The sequence below is a fragment of the Corythoichthys intestinalis genome, chromosome 4, assembly GCF_030265065.1.
Source record: "Corythoichthys intestinalis isolate RoL2023-P3 chromosome 4, ASM3026506v1, whole genome shotgun sequence".
NCBI classification, from domain to species: domain Eukaryota; kingdom Metazoa; phylum Chordata; class Actinopteri; order Syngnathiformes; family Syngnathidae; genus Corythoichthys; species Corythoichthys intestinalis.
In genome coordinates, this window is record NC_080398.1 from 8,724,806 (window position 1) to 8,752,063 (window position 27,258).

A 27,258-nucleotide genomic window follows, 5' to 3' on the forward strand; every position below is an offset into this window, starting at 1 on the left:
TACTTATGTACCGTATGTTGAATGTATATATCCGTCTTGTGTCTTATCTTCCCATTCCAACAATAATTCACAGAAACATATGGCATATTTTTAGATGGTTTGAATTGCAATTGCGATTATTTTTTAAGCTGTAATTAACTCGATTAAAAATTTTAATTGTTTGACAGCCCTAATTGAAAGTTAATATGGATTAATAGCATGCACACACTGTGCATGCATGACGCACACATATACGAAGACTTTGCCCCGAGTATCGGCCGTGTAAGCAACCTTGAAATATTGCTCATTTGGAAAATCGAGCATTCTCAGGCTTATCCCCTCCCATTTTATTTCTATAAAATTTCTAACGTAGCGCCCCGTCTCTCTCGCGCTTTGCTGACATAATTGCTGCATGAATTCCAATTTGGGGGACTTGACAGTTCAGACTGCAGCCACATTCTGGAAAAATGTGGTCCAGATCGGATTTTAACCACATACGAAAGTAACCTCGATGGGATTTGAAATGGTCTACTTTTCTCGACCTGTCCCACTCAGACTGTCAAGTTAATGCCTGACTTGAGTCGGAAAAACACGAAAAAATCGGATTTGTGCGTTATGAACCTATCCTTAGCCACATGCCTGGTAAAGAGCAGTCCACTGAATAATAAGTTGTGTTCAAACCTTTTACTGTCAGGGCAGCACTACAATTATTTTGACCACCAGCCTTAGATGTCTTTAATTACACATCACTAGTGGCTGTAGACAATTAGCATCACGCTCCCACAAATGCATGCAATGCCATTACGAACCTCTTGCCTCACTCCTGTCCACTGTGTTGTGTGTTTTTGTGTTAAATTAAGCCCGTAAATACACACATGTGCCCACTGGAGAGAGTAAAGAGGGCTTGCTATGTGACCTTGAAACAATGTCACTGCAGCTGCCCTTCAAACCAGCGTGTGTGTATGTGTGAGAGAGAGATGATTGCCCACAACAGAGCATCCCTGCATGGAATTGTCTGTTAATCATGGGAAAAATGCATTTCAGGGGAGATGGAGGACAAGTGCTGTTACTGTGGGACACACATACACACAAAGTTTAAGCAGGGAACATCGCCACAGCACCTAATGAACATCCAGAGACCTTCCAACTCTCAATCCTCCCTTCGCTCATCTATCTTTTTGCATTCCTATCCCTCTCATCCCGTCTCCACCACTTGGCGAATTCTCGCCATTGCCTCACAGCACGACAGACCAAGCATGGCGGCCCAACGATGAGCGAAGTGGCTCAGGGAGCGCCAGAGCGGAGTCTGCAGGAACTCCCGCACGGACGGACACGGCGAGATTAGTTTTGCTTGGATAGTGAAAGATCATAAAAAGAGGCGTGAGGGAGGAGAGGGGGAAAGAGCGCAAGAGACATAGAGAAGCAGAGGATTAGTGCCACTTGAGGAATGACAGACGAGCATAGGAGACAGAAAGAAGAGGAGATGGGAAGCGGTAAATTTAGTCAGGATTAGTTTTGGTTAAGGGACAGGATGAGAACGAAATGGGGGGAAAAAAGAAAAAAGCGGGAGAATCGATTCAAGTTTGTGCAATGGAACGCACACTATCAAAATGGACATTTCATGAGGTACTCTTGCACAATCCAACTCAGTGCCACAATCACAACACTATCCCTCGTCACAGTGCAAACAAATAAAAACAAGTTCGATGAATCGAGATTAAAATTGAAATATTTCACGCAAATAAAATAAAAACAGAATATTACATAATATAACTAGATAGAAATAACTTGGTTGAATGAGTTAAAAAAAAAAAAAAAAAAAAAAAAAAAAAAAAAAAAAAAAAAAAACATTTAATCGCGGGTTACATTCCAAACTCGGAACCTTTGTCAGTGCATCATTTTCTTTTACACTGACTAAACTGACATACATTAGCTCAGCTAATGGCTACTGAAATACAGAAATCCAAATAATTAGGCACATTTCATCCCAAACCATACCTTGATTAAAAAATGTGGGTTTGTGCAAATATAAATAATGTCTGATTCCTGACACAATTCACCCACATAATTTTTTGCTACGGTTACCAGGGGTTTTAGGCCTCTCAAATAACCATTTATTTTTCTGGTTCTTCTACCATAAAAACAAACACAGTTTTTTAAAAATCTTTTTTTGACCATTAAAACATTGGACTGGCTAAAAATTAAAAGGTTTTAATATGGCACTTTAACCTCAGACATTTCGGGTAGTTCCCCACATTGTTTTCTACTGTTTTTGGATTGAATTTTAATACATTGCATTTTCATTTTATTTTATTCATCATATGAATCACTTGAGATAGAGGTGACCTGATTTGTCAGTTTCTCAGAATAAGATGTTTTCCTGATGTTTTTATTTTTGCTTTGACTCGTGATCAAAAACATGAGAAAGGTGCACTTTTTATGTTGACGGTTAACAAACGTGATGAGGAGGCAACAGTTTGGTTGTGATCAGAGGTGGGTAGTAACGCATTACATGTACGCCGTTACATTTACTTGAGTAACTTTTTGAGAAAAATGTACTTTTAAGTGTAGTTTTACTAAGCTTTACTTTTTACTTTTACTTGAGTAGATTTGTGAAGAAAAAAATGCTACTCTTACGTCGAAACTTAGGGCTAGTCGTTACATTTTTCCTCTTTATTTTACATATTAGATATATTATTTTTTAGCCAGCGATGCTAAAGTAGCAGTGCTGTTTTCACCAATGAGACGTTGCAACAATAATCACATGACTCCATTATACCAATAAGATGCAAGCTTGCCGTTCTATCTTCACGCCAACCTGTTCAATCTTTAAAGCACCATAAAAAATTATGTATTTGATATAGAGCGCAGCCCTCAACATGACTTGAAAGCGCAAATTTTAACCTCTCCCCCAGTTTTTATTTGGCACAGATTGACCACAGAAAACCGGAGATACGATCCTTTTAATTTCAAAATACAGTGGTACCTCTACATACGAAGTTAATTCGTTCCAGGAGGTTTGTGAGTCAAAATTGTTGTATGTTGTGCAGAATTTTCCCATAAGAATACATTATAATTCCATTAATTCATTCCACGGCTCAAAAACCTACACTAAATCCTTAAAAAAATACTCCTGTTAATAATAATAATAATAATAATACATTTTATTTGTAGAGCGCTTTTACCAATGCTCAAAGACGCTTTACAGTAGGAACAGAAACAGCAAACAACGTGGACAGAACAAAATAAGAAAATAATTATAAGTTAAAAGCTAGTTTAAAAAGGTGAGTTTTTAACAGTTTTTTGAATGTGGGAAGGTCTGAACATGAACGAATGGGTTTTGGGAGTGAGTTCCAAAGGGAGGGGGCGGCAGCGGAGAAGGCTCTGTCCCCCCTAGTTCGGTGTGTTCTTTGTTTGGGCGGTGCGAGGATGTTTCCATTAGAAGAGCGGAGGTGACGGGAAGGGGTGTGGGGACAGAGAAGGTCTGTGAGGTAGGGCGGGGCCAAGTTATTGAGTGCTTTGTAAGTGAGAAGGATGATTTTGAACTGAATTCTGTATGAAATAGGAAGCCAGTGCAGTTTGTGGAGGGCGGGGGTAATGTGGTTCCTATAGGGGGTCCGGTTACGATCGCAAATAGCAATTACAAAGAGAAAAACAGATAAATTATTAATAAAAAAATCACAATAACAATATAATAGTAAAAATAATAACAATACCTGTAATAATGTAACAAATCGGGTCCTAATGTGACGTTTTTTTTTTTTTTTTTTTTTGCTGTACCTGAACGCACCACGGGGCTGACGTGACGGTGAGCAAGAAAGCGCGGTTCTATTTTATTATTTATTTTATTTTACCTGTTTTGTTGCTGGCATCAGCGTTGCACAAGTTGATGGAATAAATAATTAGAAACCTGACGAAGCTGGCTATCTCTTTGGCGATGTTACCACAATAAGTATTGTCACCTTAACTTATAAAGACTGGCGAATGGAGGAGGACCACTGGTCGAGATCGACATTCTACGGCCCTATTGTCGACCCAGTTCATGGACGCACACACCATGCTTATATTTTGCTATCATTTACATCTTCATTTCAATGGTAAGGCTCACCATTTCTTTTTTTGTCCATCTGCACTAACCTTTTTGGATCCAGTGTTGATTATTCTCACAAGAAAATCAGCCGTGCGTCCGTCTTCCAGCAAAACAAAGACACTGCAGCGCTGTCAAAAATAGTCTTATTTTGAGCATGTCGTCGGATGTAGAAACAAATGAAGAGTCAAATTTTACGTCGGATGTCGAGAAGGTACCACTGTAGTAATTATGAAGGAACTCTTCAGTATTCAAACTAGCAACCATTTTCTCCACCAGAGGGCACTCACGCTTTCTGGACGAATAATGCTTCATTTATTTAATTTCTCATCTCGTCGGAATTGAATGTTTTTTTTTTTTTTTTGTATTTCTTTGTCTTAATGGGTTGTTGTACAGTACCATTATAACAACCGTTAAAACAGTTTGTATAGATAACTTTTGTGCTCAGAAAAATATAAAATTCAAATAAAAATATAAGCAGGTACTCACAATGTTACTTATCACTTGAGTATTGTTTTCACCAAAAAGTTTTCTACTTGTACTTGAGTAAATTTTTTGGACGACTACTTTTACTTTTACTTGAGAAATATTATTTTGAAGTAACGGTACTCTAACTTGAGTAAAATATTTGGCTACTCTGCCCACCTCTGGTTGTAATACTATTCTCAGCATTATCATTAATTCATTAGAGAAAATAACTTCAGTGTTTTTAGACAAAATGGTATCTCAAGACACTACTATAAATCAATCAAATCAATAAAAAATTGAAGATTAAAAAGGTATTCAAAAATGTAAAAAAAAAGCTGAATTTCTGTTACAGATGTTAAATATTCTTTTAAATTAAAATTTAAAATTTACTTACATTGTAGTGAAAAGTCAATGATGTACAGTATTCATTATAGAAAGAGCTCTAAATTTAAATGACAACCACAGAATAAGGCTGACCATTCGTGCTCTTGTATTAGATCACAGACACTGCAGGTCTACCTAATGAGCCCGGCAGTGAGTGTGTTTGGTTCATTTCTGCTTGGCAGGCTCATAGGACAAACAGTGATGAGTAAGCATCAGGTTCATTGATGAGACAAAAACATTCACTTTCCCACTAACACCCATGATTAAGATCAAGAACCAACTCCAGGCCTCCTTCATTCAACTTCCATTTTTCCTCATTTAACACAGATTAATACAGATTTAGTGAACTTTGGCCCCAATGTCCCCTGTCCAGCCCGGAAAAAGTAGCCCCCTGCTGATATCACAGGGATGCGAACTGGGACAGACGTCTCGGACACACACTCACACACATCCAAATTAGATCACCAAACGACACGCAAAGAGGTCCGTGTAAGAATCCCACACACGCACAAGTGGCACAGGGATTCCCACAGCGAGACTCAGGCGACATTCCCAACCTGAAGGGGCAGCTCACTGGACTGGAAGACTAACATTTCTCCAGGCGGGCTCTGGATTAGATCGAGTCTATGAATTTCACACTGGGAGATGGAAAGCATGGGAAGCATGGTGACAGTCAATTAAAAGAAAAAAAAAAAAATCCATTTACAGGGTTTTCTCATTCTCTTGATTCATCATTCCCACCTCAATTTTTTCAATATTAATTTGTGGGTTTAAATAATAAACAGGAAAATTCCAATTTCGATATGCAGACATTTCAGTGAGATGCTGCATTATGCCACATAATGCTGAGCAGCGCTGATGTCTAATGGCAGGGATGCAGCATAATTTGAAGCAAGAAAGGTGGAGAAGGTCCAAAACTACACCAGGATGAAGCAATAGTTATTGCGACCACAGAGCAGAGACAATATACTGTACACCTGTGAGTAATTTGTGCTATGTGAAACATAACATGTTTTCGTATCTTTTAAGTTACAGCTAGAAGTGACAAACAGCTTAAAGCAAGCTTGTTTTTAAAAATAACTCACTATCTGCTGCTTGTTGTAAAGTATGTTCCCAACAGTTTTTGCTCGTGACTCAAGATGATTAGCCAGCAATTTTTATCTCATAAATTAGGTCACTCATGCGTCCAGGTACCCCGTATTTCATTGATAAAATATGGAATGAGAGACATAAAACATTACAACTGTTAATGGGGAAATGAGGACAACAGTGACATGAAAAAGAGCCTTGATAGTAGAAAATATGAAAAGCAGAGGAGGTAAAAGACTGAAGGGAAGGGGGTGGGGTTAGATGCAGCGAAAGAACGATGAAAGGCAGTAGCTGATGAAAAGAGACGCACACTCACCGGTCTCGCAGCACACGGTCACGCGCAGCGTCATACACGGCAGCGGTGGGCCTTCATCTGCAGGCAGAGCTGAGCCACAACAAGAAGGGAGAAAAGGACTTCAGTGCAGGGTGCTAATGAACACCCCCCCTTCCCCGGACCAGAAAGCACATCACACAAGACTGTGGTACAATCCATGTTTTTGGATTGCGACCAATAGTCATCTGCATTTTGTTTACATAATTTTGGAAGCAATTATGTTTTTACAACAAAATACAATGAATGACTTTCCCAAGAGTTAATAGTTATCTCTACAAGTGAGGTATACAGGACTGTCTCAAAAAATTAGAATATTGTGTATTCTAATTTTCTGAGACAGTCCAGTACAGTACCTGCTTGTAACGGTCACCTCTGTGTTCCTTACAACCTCCACCACACGGTGGCACCTCTTTTATTTATGTACGTTTTCTTCTTCTGTTGCTACTCAACTTTTGTGGGAGTCAATTGTGACTGCGTGTGCGTGGCCCATTGTACTCCCGAGTGACAAGTGGATGAGCTGGATTTATTTGTGTAATAAAAGTGCGTAAGTGGAAGTGTGCTCCCTTTTTACTTTTGATGCATACATCCTGCTCTGCCTCGCGTTACATGCTACGAAAAATATTCCACATAACAATCTGGGAAAGATCTAATTGAGACCTGTTTCATAGGAGGAGCCTTCAAAAAATATACAACTGCTTATTGGACAATGGATCTTCTCTTTACACTTTTGGAAGCATTGTTACCTGTCAAAAAAAAGCTATTAGTGACGTTCTTTGCTCGTCTTTTAATGAGGAAATTTAGTGTATTTAAGGCCAAACTTGGGAAATTTTACCTATCTAAAAAAACAGCTTTGCATTCCACCATAGAATTCAAGCAGATAGTCACTTCTTGGTCACGTCTACAACTCTCGCCGCTTGCCCTTGATTGGCTCGCCATCAGAAGGAAACCAATCCACATTGGGCCCAGCAGTATTTTTTTACATAAGAGCAAAAACATCGTTTCCCGTCAAGAAAAGCTTTTCGTGACATTCTTTCGACGTTTTTTTAACGAGGAAATTAAGTGTATTCACGACCAAATTTGAGAAATTAAATTATCTACCAGGACTCTGATATTGTATTCAACAAAATACCAGTAGTTACGTCCTGGTCAGGTCTGCAGCTCCCACCTCTTTCTCCTGATTGGCTCGAACATCAGATGACCGGGGAAGTGGTTGGACAGTTGAGGTTTGCATTATGTACTGCATGATGAATCAGGAAGTATGGTCTTGCTTGCAAGGCCACTTCCCGAAGCAATATTGTACAGTTTGGTGTTAAAAGATATGACATTAATGATCCGGTGCATCACTCAATAGCAACTAGTGGGTAAGGGAAACCCTCTTAACGACTTGGCGTCACATTAGTTCCGGATATGCTGTGCACATGAACATTAACCAAGGGGATCATTTTTGCAAATACAAGACTTGACACGAATATTATGACATTTATCAAACTGTACAATATTGTTCTAAGAACAACATATTTTTCCAGCTGACCAGAGGAAGTATGCTTTGAATTGCTTTAAATCTATATTGCGCTGCATTGCGTGAAATTGGAAAATTTTTAGGAATTATAGGATTTTTGGGGGGATGTCGGCCATGAAATTTGGCCCGGCATTAAATTCTGCAAGAACCTTGATTTGACAGTCTTGATGGGGTGCTTTACAAACTTTGCTACAATAACAATTTCACATATTTTTTATTAGATTTTTTTTTTAAATTATTTTTTTGTACTTTTTTATCGTTGAATTATCGCACAAGTCTACTCTCTGATCGCTCTGGTTGGTGTTTAGAAAAAAGAAAACAAGTAATATTATTATGCACCGTACCCTGTCATTTAATGTATGACCGATATAAAAATAGACTGTTGCTCATGCAGACTGCTTCTCTCCTTATTTCTATTGTGAATTATTCAGTTTGCAATGCATGCGTCTTTCTGTCGTAGGAGGGATGCCAGGACTTGTTCTACTTGTACAGGACTGTCTCAAAAAATTAGAATATTGTGTATTCTAATTTTCTGAGACAGTCCAGTATTTTGGAACAATCAATCTGCCGTGCTCGGTTATCAGGCGAGAACGTATATATATTTTTTCAGCTGACCACTGATGGATGCCGCAATGTGCTAACTTTCACCAGCATACATAAACAATGCGATTGGATCAAAGCCATGTTTCCATTATACTGTAGCCAGAGATGGGTAGAAGTCATTACATTTACTTAAGTTTTTGAGAAAAATGTACTTCTAAGAGTAGTTTAACACGCCATACTTTGAATTTTTACGTGAGTAGATTTGTGAAAAAGAAATGCTACCCCTACTACTCTTATTTTTCCTCAATAATCACATGACTCCATTATACCAATCAGACTCAAGCTTGCTGTTTTATCATCACGCTGGCCTGTTCAATCACATGGCGTCTTAAAATAAACATAAACAATTAAGTATTTGATATAAAGCGCTGCCCTCGACATGACTTAAAAGCGCAGATTTTAACTTCTCTCCGAGTTTTTATTTGGCACTGATTGACTGCGGAAAAATGGAAATATGATTCTTTTAATTCCATAATAGGAACGGTGATGGAACTATTTACTATTCAACTATTCAAACTAGGAACTATTTTCTCCACAAGAGGGCACTCATGTTCTTTGGATAAATGGTGCTTCTTTTTTGTAGATTATTTTCCTCTCGACAGAATTAAAACATTTTTTTTATATTTAGTTGGCTTCATGTGGTAATGCAATAGGTTACACAATACATAAATTACTATAATAATAAGAGTTCATATAAATGACTGCGCTGAGAAAAAAAATACTATTGTTTGAAAATCAAACAGCGTAAGCAGTTACAATGTTACTCATTACTTGAGTATTTTTTTCATCAGATAATTTTTTTACTTGTATTTGAGTACATATTTTGACTACCTTTACTTGAGTAATATTATTTTGAAGTAACGCTACTCTTACTTGAGTAAAATTTTGGGCTACTCTAATGACCTCTGACTGTAGCCAATCCACTGGGCGCATAGAGAATGGTGAGATTATTCAATATGCATACCATAGTGACATTTCGACTTCCCCCAGGCGACTTTGGTCAGGCAAATTGGTTCTAGCCAGTGTGGGAAACATTCCCACAGGCCACATTTCGTTTCAAATCACCAGTATGTGGCAAATGTGAGTGCGTTTAGGGCGGGTAAAGTTCATTCCCACCGGCATTAAATGTACTGTCCGGAAATTTAATTCCAACAACGATTTTACATTAAATTTAGGATAATTTACGACATACAGTACATTACACAGATTTTTAATTCAATACTTTTTAAGGACCCCTGGTAACCCTGTAATTAAGCTAAGGTGTCATCGCTGGTTCACCTACATAAACCAAGCATGCCCTGGTAATGGGAGAAAATCATTCGGCAACATTCCAATGTAGCTAGCATTGCAATGTATTATTTTGAAAGCTTTAAACTTATGCTTTTTCTTTCTAATACAGTAGAAGAATCCGGATTTCAGAATGCCCCTGTTTGAACACGTTTTTTGTCCCTCCCCTGTCAGCTAAATTTTCATTTAAAAAAAAAAAAAAAAAAAGCAAAGAAATTCAGTCATTCTTTTCCTTGAATCGTTGTGTGTTCTGAAGCATAGCGCAAGTTGTGTGTGAAGGGCTCAACAAACAGCAAGACGTATTTCAAATATAAGGTACGACAATATGTGGATAACCATCTTCTGCCGTAGCAGCACAATATTTAGCTCAGCACGCACACTCCCACCAAGTTTGATTTCTTTTAGTTTTCTTCAGCACAGTGCCTTCATTTCCTAGTTATACTCATTTCTTTGCACTATTCCACGAAAAGGGAAATAGTTGTACAGTTATCATGTAAACTATGTTATTTTACATTTAGCATATTGTTGCTTTACAATGACACCGTGTAGGTGAAAGAGGCACTGACTGAGGGCAGAGCCAAAAGTTGGTGGCATGCGAGTGCAACAGTGTGTGGGAGCAGACGAATTGAGCCAGGCTCAGACCGAAGCAACTAATGGAATTAGTGTATGCGACTCTATTGTTGTCTAATTCCTTTATAGTCTGTCCAGTGGCACACACTAAACACAAGGGATGCACATTTGGATCAACTTTATCACTCATGTTGACCAAACACAAATACTCGGAGCCCAAAGTGGTCCGACGGGGTTGAGGGGGTGGTGGGTTTAGGGAGGGCTACTTTCTATTGTTGCTTTTCTCTGAAGTGGCAGCAAGCACAATAGCATACAGATTGTGTGTGTGTGTACATAATATACATGGATGCGGATCCTCTCTTTCATACGCCAACAAAGCTCTATTGTTCGGATTTTACACAAGTAATTTATGTAAAGGTGCTTTCCCTTTCTTCTTTCCTCCTTTGCTTTTGTTCGCACTCCTTCATTGTACAGTGTGCTTTTACATTAACTGTCACAGAAGAAATCAGCCATTAATTTCAAGTAAATTATAAAAACTTAAGACTGTCTTTTGATTACAAGTGACAAGCATATTCCATTTTGGCCAGGTCATTCCTGGAAGGGGGGTCCCTCCTTTCTGTGGTCTCTCCTCAGGTTTTCTCATTTTTTCCCCCTAATGTTTATTTATTTATTTTTTTTACATTTTTTTAAATGGCTGAAGTCCTATTAGGTCGCCACTCAAAGAGTAGTTGTTGTTGTTGTTCTTCTAAATCTGAAGTCCTACTGCTTTGACTATGGAGCATGGAGAAAGTCGGCGTGATGTCACGATGACGTCACCTCGCTTAGCAACGTGTCGCCATTTTGTGAAGGGGGTACGCACAGCTAAACATTCCATAGACAGATGTCTGAAATTCATATATTTCAGGTGTGTTTTGAGTCTTTTTTCCTAAAAACGTCTTAAACGTGGCTTACCATTATCACGAGTCACTGCCGACAGACGCGAGGAGGCGATACAATTTAAAATTAGCGTTTATTGGCGTACAAAGCTGCCGATACAAAGTCGCAGCTGATAGCTGGATAAACAAAGGAATGACCTGCAGTGGAGTTCGGAAACATCTACAACTACTTCATAAAGTCACCCAGTAAGTTGACTTTTATCATTTATGTGGAATATGTACTGTGTGGAACTGAGAAAATTGGTAGTCTATACGAAGTGATTATTTCTGCCGTTACCGGTAATTCGCCTCCGAGCTTTATTTAGCCGTCAACACGTCACAGCAAAAAAAACAAACAATTCCCACCAGGCCAATAATATACCGATTGACTAATCAGAGCAGTTACGGCAAAAGAAAAAAAACGCATTGCGAGTTGCCGGTTAAGGTAAAAACCACTGCCTACTCTATTGACTCGTAGCAGCTAATTGGGGCAAAAAATAATCGATTAAACTCACCAGTAATAAAATGTCGGCTGCAAACGTAAATGTGCTTGGATTTAGGTTCCCACAGGCGAAAATAGTCCACGGAACCGTCTTTTACTGTTCCTCGATTAATTGCGCTCAGCCATTTGTTTCTCCTTTTTTTCTCACGTGGAAGAATGAAGAACTTCAAATGCGGCTCCGAACTCTTCCTTGTGTGACAACCCGCAACACAGCAACTTTTAGCCATTCCGATGGAAAAGACTGCAAATAAGACGAAAGTTCAATGCGTTTCTATTATAAGTGACTTGTCTTTTACCCCATCGTCAATATGGCGACGCTTTGTTGTGGCTGTGCCCAGATGTCTGACTGCCTCTATGGGCCAGTATCTATCGATTCTCAGTCTTTTTTTTTTTTGTATCAGGGCTGATCAATTAATTGTGGATTTATTGTTGCTGTAGGCTCGACTTAGCCAGTAACAGCCTTCAGCCTGCTGGAGCACACTCGTTCATTTTTTTTTTTTTTTTGGTAGTACTGTGGTACCTCGACATACGATCGCTTTGACACATGTTCTTTTCGATATCCGATGTAAAATTTTACTCGCCATTTGTTTCTACATCCGACGACCTGTTCGAAAGACGACGATTCAGGACAGCACCGCAGTTCTTTATTTTCCTGAAAGACGGGCGCACGGCGGATTTTCATGTGAGAGAAATCAACATGGGTTCCAAGAATGTTAGTGTGGCAAGTGAAAAAGGTGAGGCTTACTACTGAAATGAAGATGGAAATGCTAGAAAAATATAAGCGTGGTGTGCACATCCGTGAACTGGCTCGACAATACGGCCATAGAATGATCTCTATGATCTTGACGGTCCTCCTCTGACCTCCGTTCGCCAGTCTTTATATGTCAAGGTGACAATTATTGTTGTGGTAACATAGCCATTAAAATCGCCAGCTTCGTCAGGTTTTTAATCATTTATTTCAGAACTTGTGCAAAACAACATGCCGACTGTCCTCCGCAGCTGAACAAAGTGAAAGTAAAAAGTCCTTCCTCACTCTGTCGAGTCAGCCCCGCGGTGCGTTTAGTTACACCACGCAATGCATTCATCACATTAGAACCTGATTCTTACATTATTACAGGTATTATTATTCTGATTTTTATTCATAATTTATTTGTTTTGGTCTGTGTAATTGCTATTTGCAATAGTACCAGCAGCATTTATTAAGGATTTTGTGTAGGTTAACAGGCTGTGAAATGAATTAATGGAATTATAATGTATTCCTATGGGAAAATCCTGCTCGACATACAGCCATTTCGACTCACAAACAAGGTCCTGGAACAAATTAACTTCGTATGTACTGTAGAGGTACCACTGTATTTCCTAGCTCACTGAGAGGGTTTAATTTGTTGCATGAATTGCTTTTTAATTTCAAATATCTACTTACGTTTTACTATTTATCAATGAAGTTGACTTGACAAAGCAGTAATTAATAGGTTAATAGTACTGTACTATTTATTTTGCTCAATGATGTTGTAAAATTAGTTATTGATTGACATTTAACTGCTATAGGACCAGAGTTTGGCCATAGTTACACTTTAAACTAGTTATTGTCGATTGTAAGCATTGTAAAGACAGGGGGCACACAAATTAAAAGTCGATGCAAAATTTGATGTTAAACACTGGCCAATCAGTGTTGAGTACTATAGTAAATTGAATATTTGACGGTAAGAATAAGAGGTAGAAAAAGTAGAAACCTTTAAACAATAGTAATAGTGCTTGATGCTAAACTTTCTGCATTGGGGCATTAGAACTTGACTTTAACCCCCCACTCCATGGCTCCTACACAGTCCTTCACAATTTCTAAATTGTTCCCCAGACACTTTTCAGCCCCGCAGTCTGTCTGTGTGTATTGTTACTGTTGGAAACCATGTATTCACTTCACTCCTTTCATTCCCTGACTTGTGTCACATCCCCCCTCTTTACTTGCTCTGACATAAGTTGTCTTTAAAAGAATAAGGGAAGTGGGCTCGAAGCCACTAAGATGCCCTCTGTTTGGCATTATTTTCTGTTAAAGAATGGTGGAGGCATGCAGGTGGATGGAACACAGTGGAGGCTGACTTTTTTTTTTTTTTAGGACTCCCATGGGATGGGAGACTATTTCACTATTGATCACGGTAATCGGTCAGAGCATGAAGAAAATGCAGTGGGGAAATCATCACAACAAAGTCACTGGGAGTGGACAGAAGTTAAAACCACAAGATTTCTACCACCAGCTGTATAGTGAGCATGGTTTCTCGTACATACAAGAGATTGTGGCGCACCGCCACACCAAAATAAAAGCTGCCATGCCTTGCAAATGAGTTTTTAAAAAAATTTATTTTTAAGGCCGTTTCAAACTAGCAACGGCCGAGTCTGGAGAGTTCAGCGACAACCTATTCATTGTGTGTTGTAATGTCCGTAACTATGCACAGTCCCCTTTAGAAACAAGGGAGTTGTGACGCAGGGGGAAGAGAGTAGGAAGAATGGGAGAACGGGTGAGATAGCGGTGCATGTCGCAGCAACTTGCTGTTATTTTGTTATTGTTTTTCTTTATTATTGTAACCACAATAAAGTGGGTAAGCCAATACCGACTCCTCTCCTTCTTCCCCATATTCGGGGCATTACAGTAGTTTGGATCGGACATTTTGGCGAAACTGAGCGGTGGACGGCTGTCTTTGATGGAAGGCCAAGTTTGAACGAATTTGCGCCGAGAGGTGGGGCCCAAAATAGAGCCTTGCTCTATTTCCACAGCGCCACCGCGCTAACTTCGACAACGAGAGTCAGGCGTACTTATATCTGTGCTATCAGGCTGTTTTGGAAGACTGATATACTAGTACAGTGATTCTTAACCATAGGGCCGCGGCCCAAACTTGGGCCCCGAGCGCCACCTAGTGGGCCGCAAAAAAAAAAATCTGTTTTGTACGTGTGGGCCGCGAGGGCCGCGGGACGCAATAACAACTCCCGACCATGTAGTGACGCTAATGCATCAGTCAGTTATTACTTTAACCAGCTCCATAGATAAGGAGAAGAAGTCACTCAGCTAGCTGTAAACAAACAAGATGGAGAAATATTTAAAACGAAAAAATGAAGACGACCCCCCCGCCAAAAAGTAATTTTTGCGCAAGTACAATCCCGACTTCATTAAGTACGGCTTCGTAAACTGAGGTAGCGAGGCAGTGCCGAGAGCCCAGTGTGTGGAGTGTGGGTTAAAGCTGTCTAACGAAGCACTTAAGCCGTCAAAACTACAGCGGCACCTAGAGACCAAGCATCCGACGCTTGTGGGAAAGCCGGTGGAATTTTTCAAGAGAAAAGAAGATGGGCTGCAGATGCAGAAAAGATCGATCGTGTCACTGACTGGCAACTCTAAAAGTGCACTGAAGGCTAGCTACCTCGTAGCAAGACGTGTGGCACAAAGTAAGAAACCATTCACCATAGCGGAGGAGTTGGTTCTGCCTGCTGCTGTTGATATGTGCCGTGAGATGATCGGAGAGGCCGCTGCAAAGAAGCTGCTGACCATCCCACTCTCAAACGACACTGTGAGTCACCGTATCGCGGACATGGCCTCAGACATACAGCAACAACTCATTGAAAGAGTAAAAAGTAGCCCATTTTTCTCTTTGCAACTTGACGAGTCCACTGATGTCACGAATGCTGTGCTGCTGTTGGTTTTTGTTCGCTATCGCTGGGACAGTAGTTTGCACGAAGACATGCTGTTTTGTGGAGAGCTACCAACACGAACTACGGCTCAGGAATGTTTCTGCTGCATTGATAACTACTTCAGTGAGAATGCCCTGGACTGGCAGAACTGGTCTGGGTGTGCAATGACGGTGCAGCGTCAATGACTGGCAAGCATCACGGTGTCATCAGACAGATACTCGATCGTGCACCAGAAGCTAAATGGACACACTGTTTTCTCCACCATGAAAGCCTTGCAGCAAAAAATATGTCACCAGAGTTCCACGGGGTGATGGTATAATGATATAATAATATATTATATTATAATAATAATAACATAATATAATTACTAATAATAAATAATATATATTAAAATTATATTTAATGGGCCCTGGGCCACTCTGTACTGAAAAAAATGGGCCTCAGGGTCAGAAAGGTTAAGAACCCCTGTACTAGTACACAATCACGGCTGACGAAACTTGATAAATGCGCTTATTTTTACAAGTTTCGCGAGCTCTGGGACACTCGAAAAATGACTCTCATACCTCTCCTTGCTAAGTTAATGGTTCCTCGATGTGCGTTTGTGTGGAAATGTAGTTCACGAACAACAAAAATAAACTATTCACCTCACCGGAACTAGTAAAACTCTTAACACGGCTATTAGAATTTTCCCCCTATTCCTTGAAATGGGTCCGTTGAACGAAGGACCATTATTGTTGTGGTAATGTAGTACGTATTAGGGCCAAATAAAAGGAAAAAGAAGGACCACATCACTACGAGATGTAAGTTGTACTATTGCTATGAGAAAAAAAGTTGTATTATTATGTAGTGTAACGTAGCTGTAATCAGCTACACATTTTACGTACATGTACCGTAGCTGAGAACTATGACATTAGCCTGGTTAAAGAAATATTTCAAATATATCTTTGTTATGGTTCTTCTCGGGGAAAAAAAACATGGAAAAAAAAAAAAAATTCGCCGTGGCACGACATGGTGAGGCTGTCTGACTCGGGTGCAGCCCACCACCACAGCTTCAAAAAAAATTCTAGGGGAAACCCTGGTGAGGGAGCAATAAAAACAGGCAAACGGATGAAGTAATTTTTAAAATTTAAATCAAATCTAGCAAACAGTGTCCCAACATTATTATATTTGAGCAATTTGATGCGAGTTCTCTGGTTAACACTGTAAAATCGACCTACTACAGTCACGTGGTCTTGCACTGTACTTTAGATATTACTTATGATATTAAGAAAATAAAATAAAAACAAAAAAGACATAATTGTGACAATATTGTCTTTTGTCAAATGTAAAATTAATTACCTTGAATTTAGTTCTTTAAATACTTGCTCATAATTGAGAAACAATAGGCTGTTAATAGCAAAAAAGTTTATTCAAGCATGGCATATTTTTTTGAATGGATCAGCAAGACTCAGACACTAAACAATGGCAAGCCTTCATGTCTCTTGGACCAGCGCCCACACACAGTCGCACACATGCATCATACTCACAGCTATAATAGTAGTGCCGCCCTGGCAGGAACTCAAATCCCAACGAGAAGGGGGTGAATCTTTGGATCTTCTCAGAGAAGCGCACCGAGCCGAACCGAGCAAAGGGGGTGTTGCATTCCCACCTCTTGATGGCCGCCGTTGTCTCCACACAGCCCTGGAAGGCAGCCTCCTCGGTCAGGTAGAGGGCCAATGTCTCCGGCTGCCTGGGGCCCAGCATTTGCTTGCTGGGGTAGTAAGGGCAATAGAAGTCCAGGTAGTCGTTCAGATTTACTTGGATAGACAGTCCACCTGCTGTTAACCTAGAAGAAAGAAGAACAAAAACAAGACTATGAATAACTAGATTTAATAATTTTTGAGGGTTATGAGTAGAATTGATTAAATGATAAAAGTTTGGCTGGGCTGTTGTTTTTAGTCCCAGTTTATGTACTATCTAAAGTTCAACATGAGGTCAGCTACTGTCAAACTGATGTGAACTTTTCACACAGCAGCAAAAAATGCAGCCTTATTTTGCCAACTTTATTTTCGAAACGAGTTCAGAACAGATTCTTTCATTCCTTTGAAAACTGTCTTAAAATAATTTTGATTTTGAATGACTTCACTAAATTCACCTCACAAAGTCAAAGAAATTTAGTCGGCTGCTTTCCTGAACATCTTGGAATTCTTAAATTAACATCCAAAAGGATTATTGCCAAGACTAATTGCTGAAAGTTAAACAACACAAAAATAACTAGAGAGGGTTAGAGTTAATAAATTATATTTTTATTCATTTTCCTCAAGTTGCGGTGCACAAAGAGCCAAATATGTTCTAAATACATTAACTAGCATGGATGAAGGTAGCTTAGCAATATTAAAAAAATCGTTTTTCTCAATTTTTCTCAAGCTGCTGTCTCCTCTCCCTTTTGGTGCCTGCCTGCTTACATGTAAAAAAAAAAAAAAAGTAATGAGTAATAATGTCTTTTTTTTTTTTTTTTTTTTTTTTTAAATTTTAACAACAAGGTTCTTGCTTTGACAAGATAAATAATGCTATACCTTTTAAGATCAAGTCAATATTCACCCAGTGCACACTGCACACCCATTTGAATCTTGTTTTCAAATTCTAAATATTAAGGGCAATGCAATCTATAATCAAAAGTAAACTTTCTATAGAACAGATCTATTATTCTTAAAAGCCCGATGGGAGACAATATTTAATTTTGTGAGCGGTAAAGCACTGGAAAGAAACATTTAGTAATTTGAATCATCGCCTGAGCTCCTCCTTGTTCGTGTGGCGCATATCACTTATAATCAATAGGGGGTTTTGGCTTTGACACGAAGGGATGATCCCTAAAGTCTGCAGAAGGTCGGTTAAGAACTGGCACAATTGACTGAAGCTTTGCTGAGACACTTAACGTAATATGAGACCGAATGAAAAGAGAAAGCAATTAAGCAGATAAAGGGCAGTCCGGGATTCCTAAATGCCTCATGGAATGTTGCTACCTCAGGGATGGATTTTTTTCCTCCCTACACATATCAGAAGGCAGTATTTTAGAATTAGGCCTAACAGAGTGTCGGGGAAGCGACGCTAAAACATACATCAATGCTAATTAAGACCACTGAGAGGACTTCAAGTACAATAAACCTATCTGTACTGCTTTCTTCCTCCCACTCAGTGAAGATAAGCCCCGACAGGAGAGCAAATGCAGACATGATTGGCATGCTCAAGCTCACCTTCGGTTGAGGTTGACTGGCTTTTGGCACAATAACAACCAGTGGACAAGACGGCATCATTATAAGAGAAGAGGCGCGTAATATACAACTCGGATTTCTGCCTTCCCTTCAGCTACTGTATATTAAAGACATGCACGTGTAAAATTTAACATGAAGCAAGACAGATGCAAGCTCAAGGAAGAACAGGGAAGTATAGTGGATGAAGAGTGAGCATTAAAACAACAGGAATGGACGGAGCTAGGGTGAGAATGCGAGGGATCAGACTATTTGCTTGACGATCATGGAAAGCAATGGTCATAAATAGTGGAGCATACATACAGTCCACCTATGTAAATAAAAAAGGAAAATCTAAGGCTACATCTACACTAAGATGGACATTATTATACAAGGCATTTCACACCTAACAATATAGCTTAAGGATTTAAAAAAAAAAAAAAAAAAAAAAATTGATTACTACATGCATCGCGATTTGACACGTGACGATTCGATTATGATTTATAAAGGTTCAAAAACGATGATTTTACCCTATTAAAAATCGTTAGAGACGCTCGTGGCGGAACGAAATTCCAAACACTTCTGCCGCCCGGACACCTTTAATGGACGCACGCACAATGTTATGATGGATGCTGCCGGTTACTGAGGGAGAGATTTACTCCTTTTCAAAAGACTGGAAAATACATTTGTATGAGACAGGCAGGGACGGTGGTCGCGCTTCTGTGCGCTAGTTATTTTTTAGAGCAAGAGGGGAAGAGAGATAGTTCGTTGCTCCTTGTCTTTCAGATGTCCAGCAGTAGTTTCAAGTTATGTCAATTGAAAAAGGTCCTGAGTGTGTTGCTAAGACCCGTGTCCGTCTATAAGAGGTGAGTACAGGAACCCTCTTGTAGTGTTTAGCCTTTATTGTTGTTGTTTTTGAGATGTTAACAGTTAGCTAATTAGCTTAGCGATCGGCGCTAACGTCTATTTCATATGCATAACGTGTAAAACCATGATGAAGTACAGCCGAACACTACAAACATTCGAAATAGTTCAGAAATCTGTGAAAACAAAGTACATTGGTTAAAAGAAGTCTTATTTCTAGACACTTTGTTTCCAGAGAATGTGGAATTCATTCCACCTGTGTAAATTTTATTGTATTGTTGAGATAAATGAGTACTGCCTTTAAAATGGTTAATGTTTTTGCACTTTCTTGTAAAAATAAATAAATAAAAAAGCAGCTTCAGGGCAGCTTTTGTTTGTATGGGCATGCTTCCATAGTTCCTGTTGAATCAATAGGATAATTTAAATAAATAATGGACATAAATTTGCTTGGCTACTCTATTGATTCGTAATGTACGATGCATCGATAATAGTGATAATCGTGATCATCGCCAATAATCGAATCGTAGCACCCTGAATCGGAATCGAATCGTTGGGTGCCTAAGATGGCACACCCCTAATATAGCTGGCCATGCAGGTGTTAAAACAGCAGGTATGGCCCCCGATGCGGCTAGCTGAGCGCATGTCATCAGTGTCTTGAAATACATGAGAATCAGTATTTTAAAAATCCCATAAAAATCACATGCTATCTTACATGGATACAAACGGTGGGTGTAAGCGAGCATCCGTCTGTCCTTGTCACTGTGAATCACCTCATGTTCGCATTTCGTTGTTCATGCATCATGTAACATGATCCATACTGTACACTTATTCAGCATGTTGTTCTCTATTGTATTTTTATTTTAAATTGCCTTTTCAGATGACATTTCTGTTCTATGTGTTGGATTTTATCAAGTAAATTTCCCCCAGAAATACAACTTATACTCCGGTGTGACTTATATGTTTGTTGTTCCTCTTCATTGCGCATTTTTGGGCTGGTGCGACTTATACTCAGGTGTAGGCATGTGCCGGTATGATATTTTCACGGTACGATAACCGTGAGCAAAAATACCGCGGTTTCACGGTATCACGGTATTGCAATTATGGCTCCAAAATTTTGAGACGTATGGGTTTAAAAAAAAAAAAAAAATTCCATTGAACAGGATTTTTTTTCAAAACATATTTGTAAATTGGAACATGAATATAATGTGAAAATAAATAAATTAACACAAAATAACAAATATTTTATATAAAATTAAAATAAATAGAACTATACCCACAGCCACAGCTCAAGTTGCTCAATATTAGAGTAAGAACAAAATAATTGCTATAAAAAGTAAAAAGACTTCTAAATAAAATTAAAAATATATACTGTATGATTTTTTTTGAGGGGGGAAGCTCAAGTGAAGTTTTGCCATTTTCAGCCACCTTTTGCAACTCTAGTCTACATGATGCCATGCCTTTGTGTTAAAAAGAACAAAGAATTCATAAGTTAATAAGTTAGTTAAAAATGTATACGTTAGTTTTATAAATGTTAAAATGTAAATATTGTTGAGGAAAGGTTTCATCTAATTAAAAAAAAAAAAAAAAAAGTGAGGAGTGAGACCTCCTTTCTCAATTAGCGATCTTTGACGCAATTCTTTTTCTTTCCCCCTTCATTCAAGCTTGTCTCTCTCTCTCAGCGGATGTGAGACATAAAACCACAACGAAGCTGCTCTCCCAGCTTAGCCTAGGCTAACATTCGTCTTTGTAAGTTTTAGTTAGTTTGTATATTGAATTTGAAATGAAAATGTGTGTTTTGTTTTTGGCGAACTTTTTAATGGTGCTACTGCTATCCTGTTGAACCTAATCACACGTGGAAAAATACAATTGTACAACGTTTTAAATGTATTCATTTGTATATTTCACCACGATTTGAGAGCTCAATAAATTGAAGAAAAGTACGCCTTGTGTTTGGAGGATTTGTATTTGGGTTTGCTGGCTATTTAGCAGAATAGCGTCACTGGCACTCACGGCAACAAACGGGAAGGGGTGAGCGCTGCCGCACCAAGCCACTTCGGCTGCATTTTGGCACATGAAAAATAGCGAATACCGTACTAAGGTATGACGGAAAATTTTAGTGGTTTTGAAACCGCAACGTTTTCACACCACGGTAAACCGTGAAACCGGTAACCGGCACATGTCTACTCAGGTGCGACTTATAGTCAGAAAAATACGGTACTTTGTTATTCAGCAAGATAACTGATGTTACTTTTCATCTTCTACACGTTATTACATTATACATTCTATAACATAATTCGCATCAAAGATGTTTGTATTAAATGATTGAAGAATAAAAACACTTTATGCAGTATTTGAGAACATTTGGTATTTATTTGGATCATATATATGACAGTCAGTTAAGAAGACACAAATGTCATCTGACCATTACCAATGCAAAGCTCTAAAATTGTATGTTAGGCAATAACATCCAGTTACATATACACAATAATAACAATAAGCAGAACACTATCCTTAAATATTCTGTAAGGAAACAATATTAAATGTAGTTCATGTTTTTGAACGCTACTTCTGAAATTCACTGGCCTGTCGCCATTATCGCTGTCTTGTTGTGTTTGCTAGAGCGAGCAGTAAAGGAGGGTATGATCCACCAACCTAGCCAATCATTGCGTTTGCAACGGCGTCACCACACGCTCTTCCCACTCTGCTCTTTCCAGGCAGGCAGTTGATGTGTGACAAAATGAGACAGCTCGCACTTCATTCAACCAAATTGTAGTAACGCGCCCCTTTACATCCTCAGTAACGCTAACGACATTGCAAAGATGGGAAAATAAATTAGATTACTCACTCCTGAAAAAAATTACGCCGTTAGAAATGCCGTTATTAACAACACTCATCTTTAAGAGAATACACGCAATGGGTGTATGCAGAAGATAGAATTTTGTGTGGTGGCAGCTTTGATTTACATACTGTACATACAATAAGGCAAATTTAGCCTGAATAATTGTATATTCTCATCATTAACATTTACAATGGACATCTGAAATTGGAGCTTGAAAGTCCCTCAGCATGGCAAACAAGCATTTGCATGATGAATTTCAGCCCAGTCTGTATGTATCTGTATTTGTATGTGTCCAACTTGTCATTCTGGACTATGATTTACAGATTTAGCAATGTGTAAGCACATTTTGAAGGTCAAGGTCTCGTCTCGGTCCCCGTTTCCTAAAATTGGTCTTGTGTCAGACTGTCCAGTGGGCTGGACTCGGGATTTTTGAATTTGAGACTGGTCATGACCAGCACTTGTCTTGCCTGGAACTCCAGAGTCACCGCTGTTCTAGCGATAGAGTCTGGCGACCTTTTCGCGGATCAAATTCCCAGGGCTGAGCAAGCCACAGCAAACAGACAGCGGCGTGGACCAATCCGCGGTGGGCGGACGTGACGTTGGCAAAGCGACAAGAAACTCTAGCGTGAGGAAGTAAACATACGAGGAGAGAGGAGAACAGAGTAGTTTGCTCAACATGGCTAGCGCCTGACAGACTGTTGTCAATGACTTATGTCGATGCGTTTTTGGTCATTTGAAACTGAATTTAACGCAGATTGGAACATACTCTCGGCTCTCCCGTTCGCCATCTGTGTTGTTGCGGAGATGACTTCCGACACGCAACAGTGACGTTGCTCATAAGAACACGTCACGCAAATAAACGAATCTGATTGCACGGATACGTTCGTTCTGGCTCGAGAGGCCAACGAGGAGTTGGGTCCCAGACTGTTCTCCCGGTGTTTGAAAAATACAGGGAGAAAAGTCTGGTCGTGCCAGGCAAGCATTTGTCTCCTATTCTCCTACTTTCACTAAACTGACGATGAGGACAGGTACTAGGTAAAAGAACAATCACATGCAATTCCTATGTTACTACGCTTCCACCACCACTGTAAATGACATATGCATTTTCAAACGGATTTTTATGTTCTAGTTTAGTTCTAGTGTTGTACTAGTCTTGGCCTCAATTCTCAAGAGACTTGGTCTTGTCTTGGTCTCCGTGTGTTTTGCTCGCAAGCAAGTTTAGATCTCGGATACTGTGGTCTTGAGCACTGATGAAGCCTGCTTGACGGCAAAACGTTTCTTAGACAACCAGAGCAGTTCAACTGTGATCAGTTCGTTCAATGCCTAGTCCAGCAAGCACAGACTTTCTTCACTCATATCCTGAATGAAGCATTGACTGTAAATCAATTGATTTGCATGTGATTACCACCATTGCTAAGGGTAAAAAAACACCCATCAATCTATTTTCTATAGTGTTTGTGGATCACAGGAAAACTGAACCGACCTTGGACTCATTCACATGTCAATCAAAGCGCACATAGTGACAGGCAACCATTCACACCTCAGGGCAATTCAGACTGGACTTCACTACTTTGAGGTAGACGTGTTCACCACATGCAAAAATATCTAAATGAATGCAAGTATCTCTAATTAGGAAGGCATAATACAAGTCAGCATCGACCAACAGGTAAAAAAAAAATAAAAAAAAATAAAAAGACAGTTAAGTGTTTTGATTAGTGACCCCAGAGAGTAGGAGAGAGCAGACTGTAAGATCGAAGGCGGAACAGCCAAGTGGAAGACTTTAATTAGTCTTCTCTTTGCGCAGGGTACATGAGGGTGAAAAAAATAAAATAAAACAGAAAGGATCCGGATGCGGCTCAGGAAGGGTCAGGTCTGTCTGTGGGAGTCTTTATAGAGGGGTGACAGAGCGGAGGAGAGAGGGAAAAGGGTGAAGGAAGTCAGCGAGGGGGAACGAAAATGTGGAATGGAAGGCAGAGTAGGTGGAAACAGAACTTCACTGCTTTGCATAACACATGCTCATCTCTCATGCAATGCTTCGAAAGGGAGGCTGCATCCTTTGAGTGTCTCAAACATTTTACCCAAAGTACCACTAGTAACAGCATTATGCATGACAGTAAAATATTGAAGAGTTCAAAGAAAGGAGACTGAGTTTTGATTCTAAACAGTATATTTAAGATTTTTTTCTGGATCATAATGACTGTACTAAGGCCTTGTTCAGACAAGCAGCCAAAATCAGATTTAAACCCATCCCAATTAAAACTGGATGGCTCTTTTCTCGTCTGAGCAGTCACATAGCACAGATATCAAAGATTTTTGTGAGACCGATTGAAACCACCTACGCGAGGTCGTTTCATATCCCATATGGACAACATGCTTCTCAGTCTGAACAGTTCAAATGTGATTTGACTGTCCGTGATGTCACTCTACGCAAGAGAAAATTCAATGTGGCAGAGACCGCCAATCGAAGTGCAAGCTGAGGAAAACAGCAGTATATACTGCATATACAACAACAAAAGTGGGGCAGGGCGAAACAAGTGCCCCTTTTATGAATTACTAGTGGGCATTCTTGGGGACAAGCCCAGTGGTCGACAGCGCTACACATCCTGAAGACTGCGAGTAGGGGCATCTAAATAAATAAATAAATAATTGCAAAGTAGGTAAGTAATGTCAATGTTTGTTAGCTAGATAAGCTGCTAAGGGTGTAACTGTACATGTATTTATATTGAACCGTTTCGGTACGGGGTGCTCTGTTCAGAACGGAGGCGTACCGAACGAGTTTCTGATGTAATGTAACCCTTACTTTTCGAGGCTGTGAGTCGATCTGGTTACAGTTTCTTTGTGTAGATTATATTTACTCCATCTTCTCTACTATAATGAGGACTAACACGGTAGGACAGTATAACCCAGAAACGTCAACGGCACGACAACAAGGCCGCCGCGAGAACGCAGTGAAACGCGGGCGTTAAAGTCAATCAGCCAATGCACACCAGTCGCAGTGCGGCCGCGTGTTGGACGCGTCCTAGAAGCGGCTCAACGAGACGCACACGAAAAGAATGGCAGTTTATTATTTGACGCGAGATGCGGCCCTCCTGCGTCAATACTACTAGCTAGGATCGGGCAGACCGGAAGTCAGTCGTGTAAAAATACGGTGGTTCTGGTCGATTTTCAAACTAATATAAAATCGTATCCCACTTTTTGAGTCCATCAGATCTCTTGAGGGGTAGATTGGGGCACAGTTGACTTGTCTTTGTTGATTTACTGCTGTCTTCTCTGCTATAATAATAACCAATACGGCCCTGTGTTCAATACAAAACCCTCCTACCACAACAAAACAAGTACACAATTAAATTTATTAATTTCTGTGTGGCGCTTTAACTTGAGAAAATCCACCAATAAAGCTTTTGAAAACAGTTCATAAGAAAAAAAAATGATTCATTGAGGCATTTCATTTGTAAAATACATGTTAAAATCTTTGTCATTGGGATTGCTTTTCTCTTTAGCACAGGACTTCTTTTTTTCTTCTTTCTTTCAGAAAGAAAGCTGACCAATACGCGGTGTCTGAAAGGCATATTGTTGTTGGATTATTATCTTTAAATACCCGCTACTTTAGGAGCAGAATTCTAGCTTTGTATTGGCCAATGTTCCTATTGTTGAAAGCACAAAAGTGTGTAATAAACAACTTGCACATTTATATTTAGCATTTTGTTTTCTTACTGTACCGAAAATGAACCGAACCGTGACCTCAAAACCGAGGTACGTACCGAACAGAGATTTTTGTGTACCGTTACACCCCAATAAGCTGCTGTATACTGGCTAATATAATGGTGAAGGTACGTTTGCAGATACAGTACTTTCTCCCATGCTATACGTTTGTTGCCGCTGTCGCAATTGTTATGACGTCAAACACTACGTGTACTGGATGACATCTTCGTTGCCACGGCAACCCGTCAGATGGGTCAGTGATGTGGTCTAGAACGAACAGGCCCAATTCCGATGTGGAAACTTGCTAAAAAATGTAAACAGCCAGAAAAATCGGATTTGAGCACAAAACAAATTGGAATAAAATATGTCTACAGTCTGAACCATCCTCACTCATGATTCAGTGAGAATGTATTGACCTTAAGTTAAAATACTGACCTAAATAAGTCTTACAACATTTCAAGATTATTGTACTTTTAATTTACTAAAATGTTCAATACAATAACTATACTTTGGCAGTGATTCTGTGGTGTACCACTAGAGGGGATTGTAAACTTCCCTCTTCTTCTTTGACCTGCGCCATATGTATGCCAGCAATTATGGAGACAACGTGCTCCACCGGTGTCAACCTGTCAGCCTTGATTCTCTCCTCCCACCATACCCCCAGTCCACAGGCCCTCACCGGGGCTTGCTAGATTTGTGCCCACCCTAATTACACTCCATTTTGGCTTGCCAGGCAGCCTGTGCAACAGCTTTGAGACGGCACAGCACCATTATGGGTGGAACCATTTGTGTTTTGGTGATAATGCGTCACCTGGAACACATCTTCTGCATTAACGTCTAAAATAATGGTTAAATACTAATGTAGATTTCAGATAAGTGAAATAAACATGTGAAAGTGCAGTATGGTTTAAGGGTTTAAAAAAATAAACTTTTGCTCTGGCAGCAAGGTGGTACAGTGCAGTGTTTTCCAATATTTACTGAAACAAGGCGTTTTTTTTCATATTTAAAAAAGAAAACTCACAAACCCCCCCCCCCCCCCCCCCAAAAAAAAAAAAAAAAATATATATATATATATATACACTGGTACCTTAAGAAACCACTGACCCAACTTTCAAGTTTTGACATTTGACTTTATTCATCCGACTTTTCACTTTGAAATGCAAAAATGTATATTATGAGTGCTGATTGGTGGTAGTAAATGAAACTCTGTACACA

General features: G+C 39.5%; 1 protein-coding gene across 2 annotated transcripts in view; it reads right to left on the reverse strand.

Moving 5' to 3' along the window:
• Positions 1-27,258, reverse strand: part of si:dkey-246i14.3 (ephrin A4) — an 84,733-nt gene that overhangs the window by 18,311 nt on the left and 39,164 nt on the right. For both annotated transcript variants that reach the window (XM_057834931.1, XM_057834930.1), the window contains exons 2-3: positions 16,938-17,236; positions 6,324-6,392 (exon numbers count right to left, since the gene is read on the reverse strand). In XM_057834931.1, the coding sequence (XP_057690914.1) occupies positions 6,324-6,392; positions 16,938-17,236 (368 nt within the window). The remainder of the gene's footprint in view (positions 1-6,323; positions 6,393-16,937; positions 17,237-27,258) is intronic.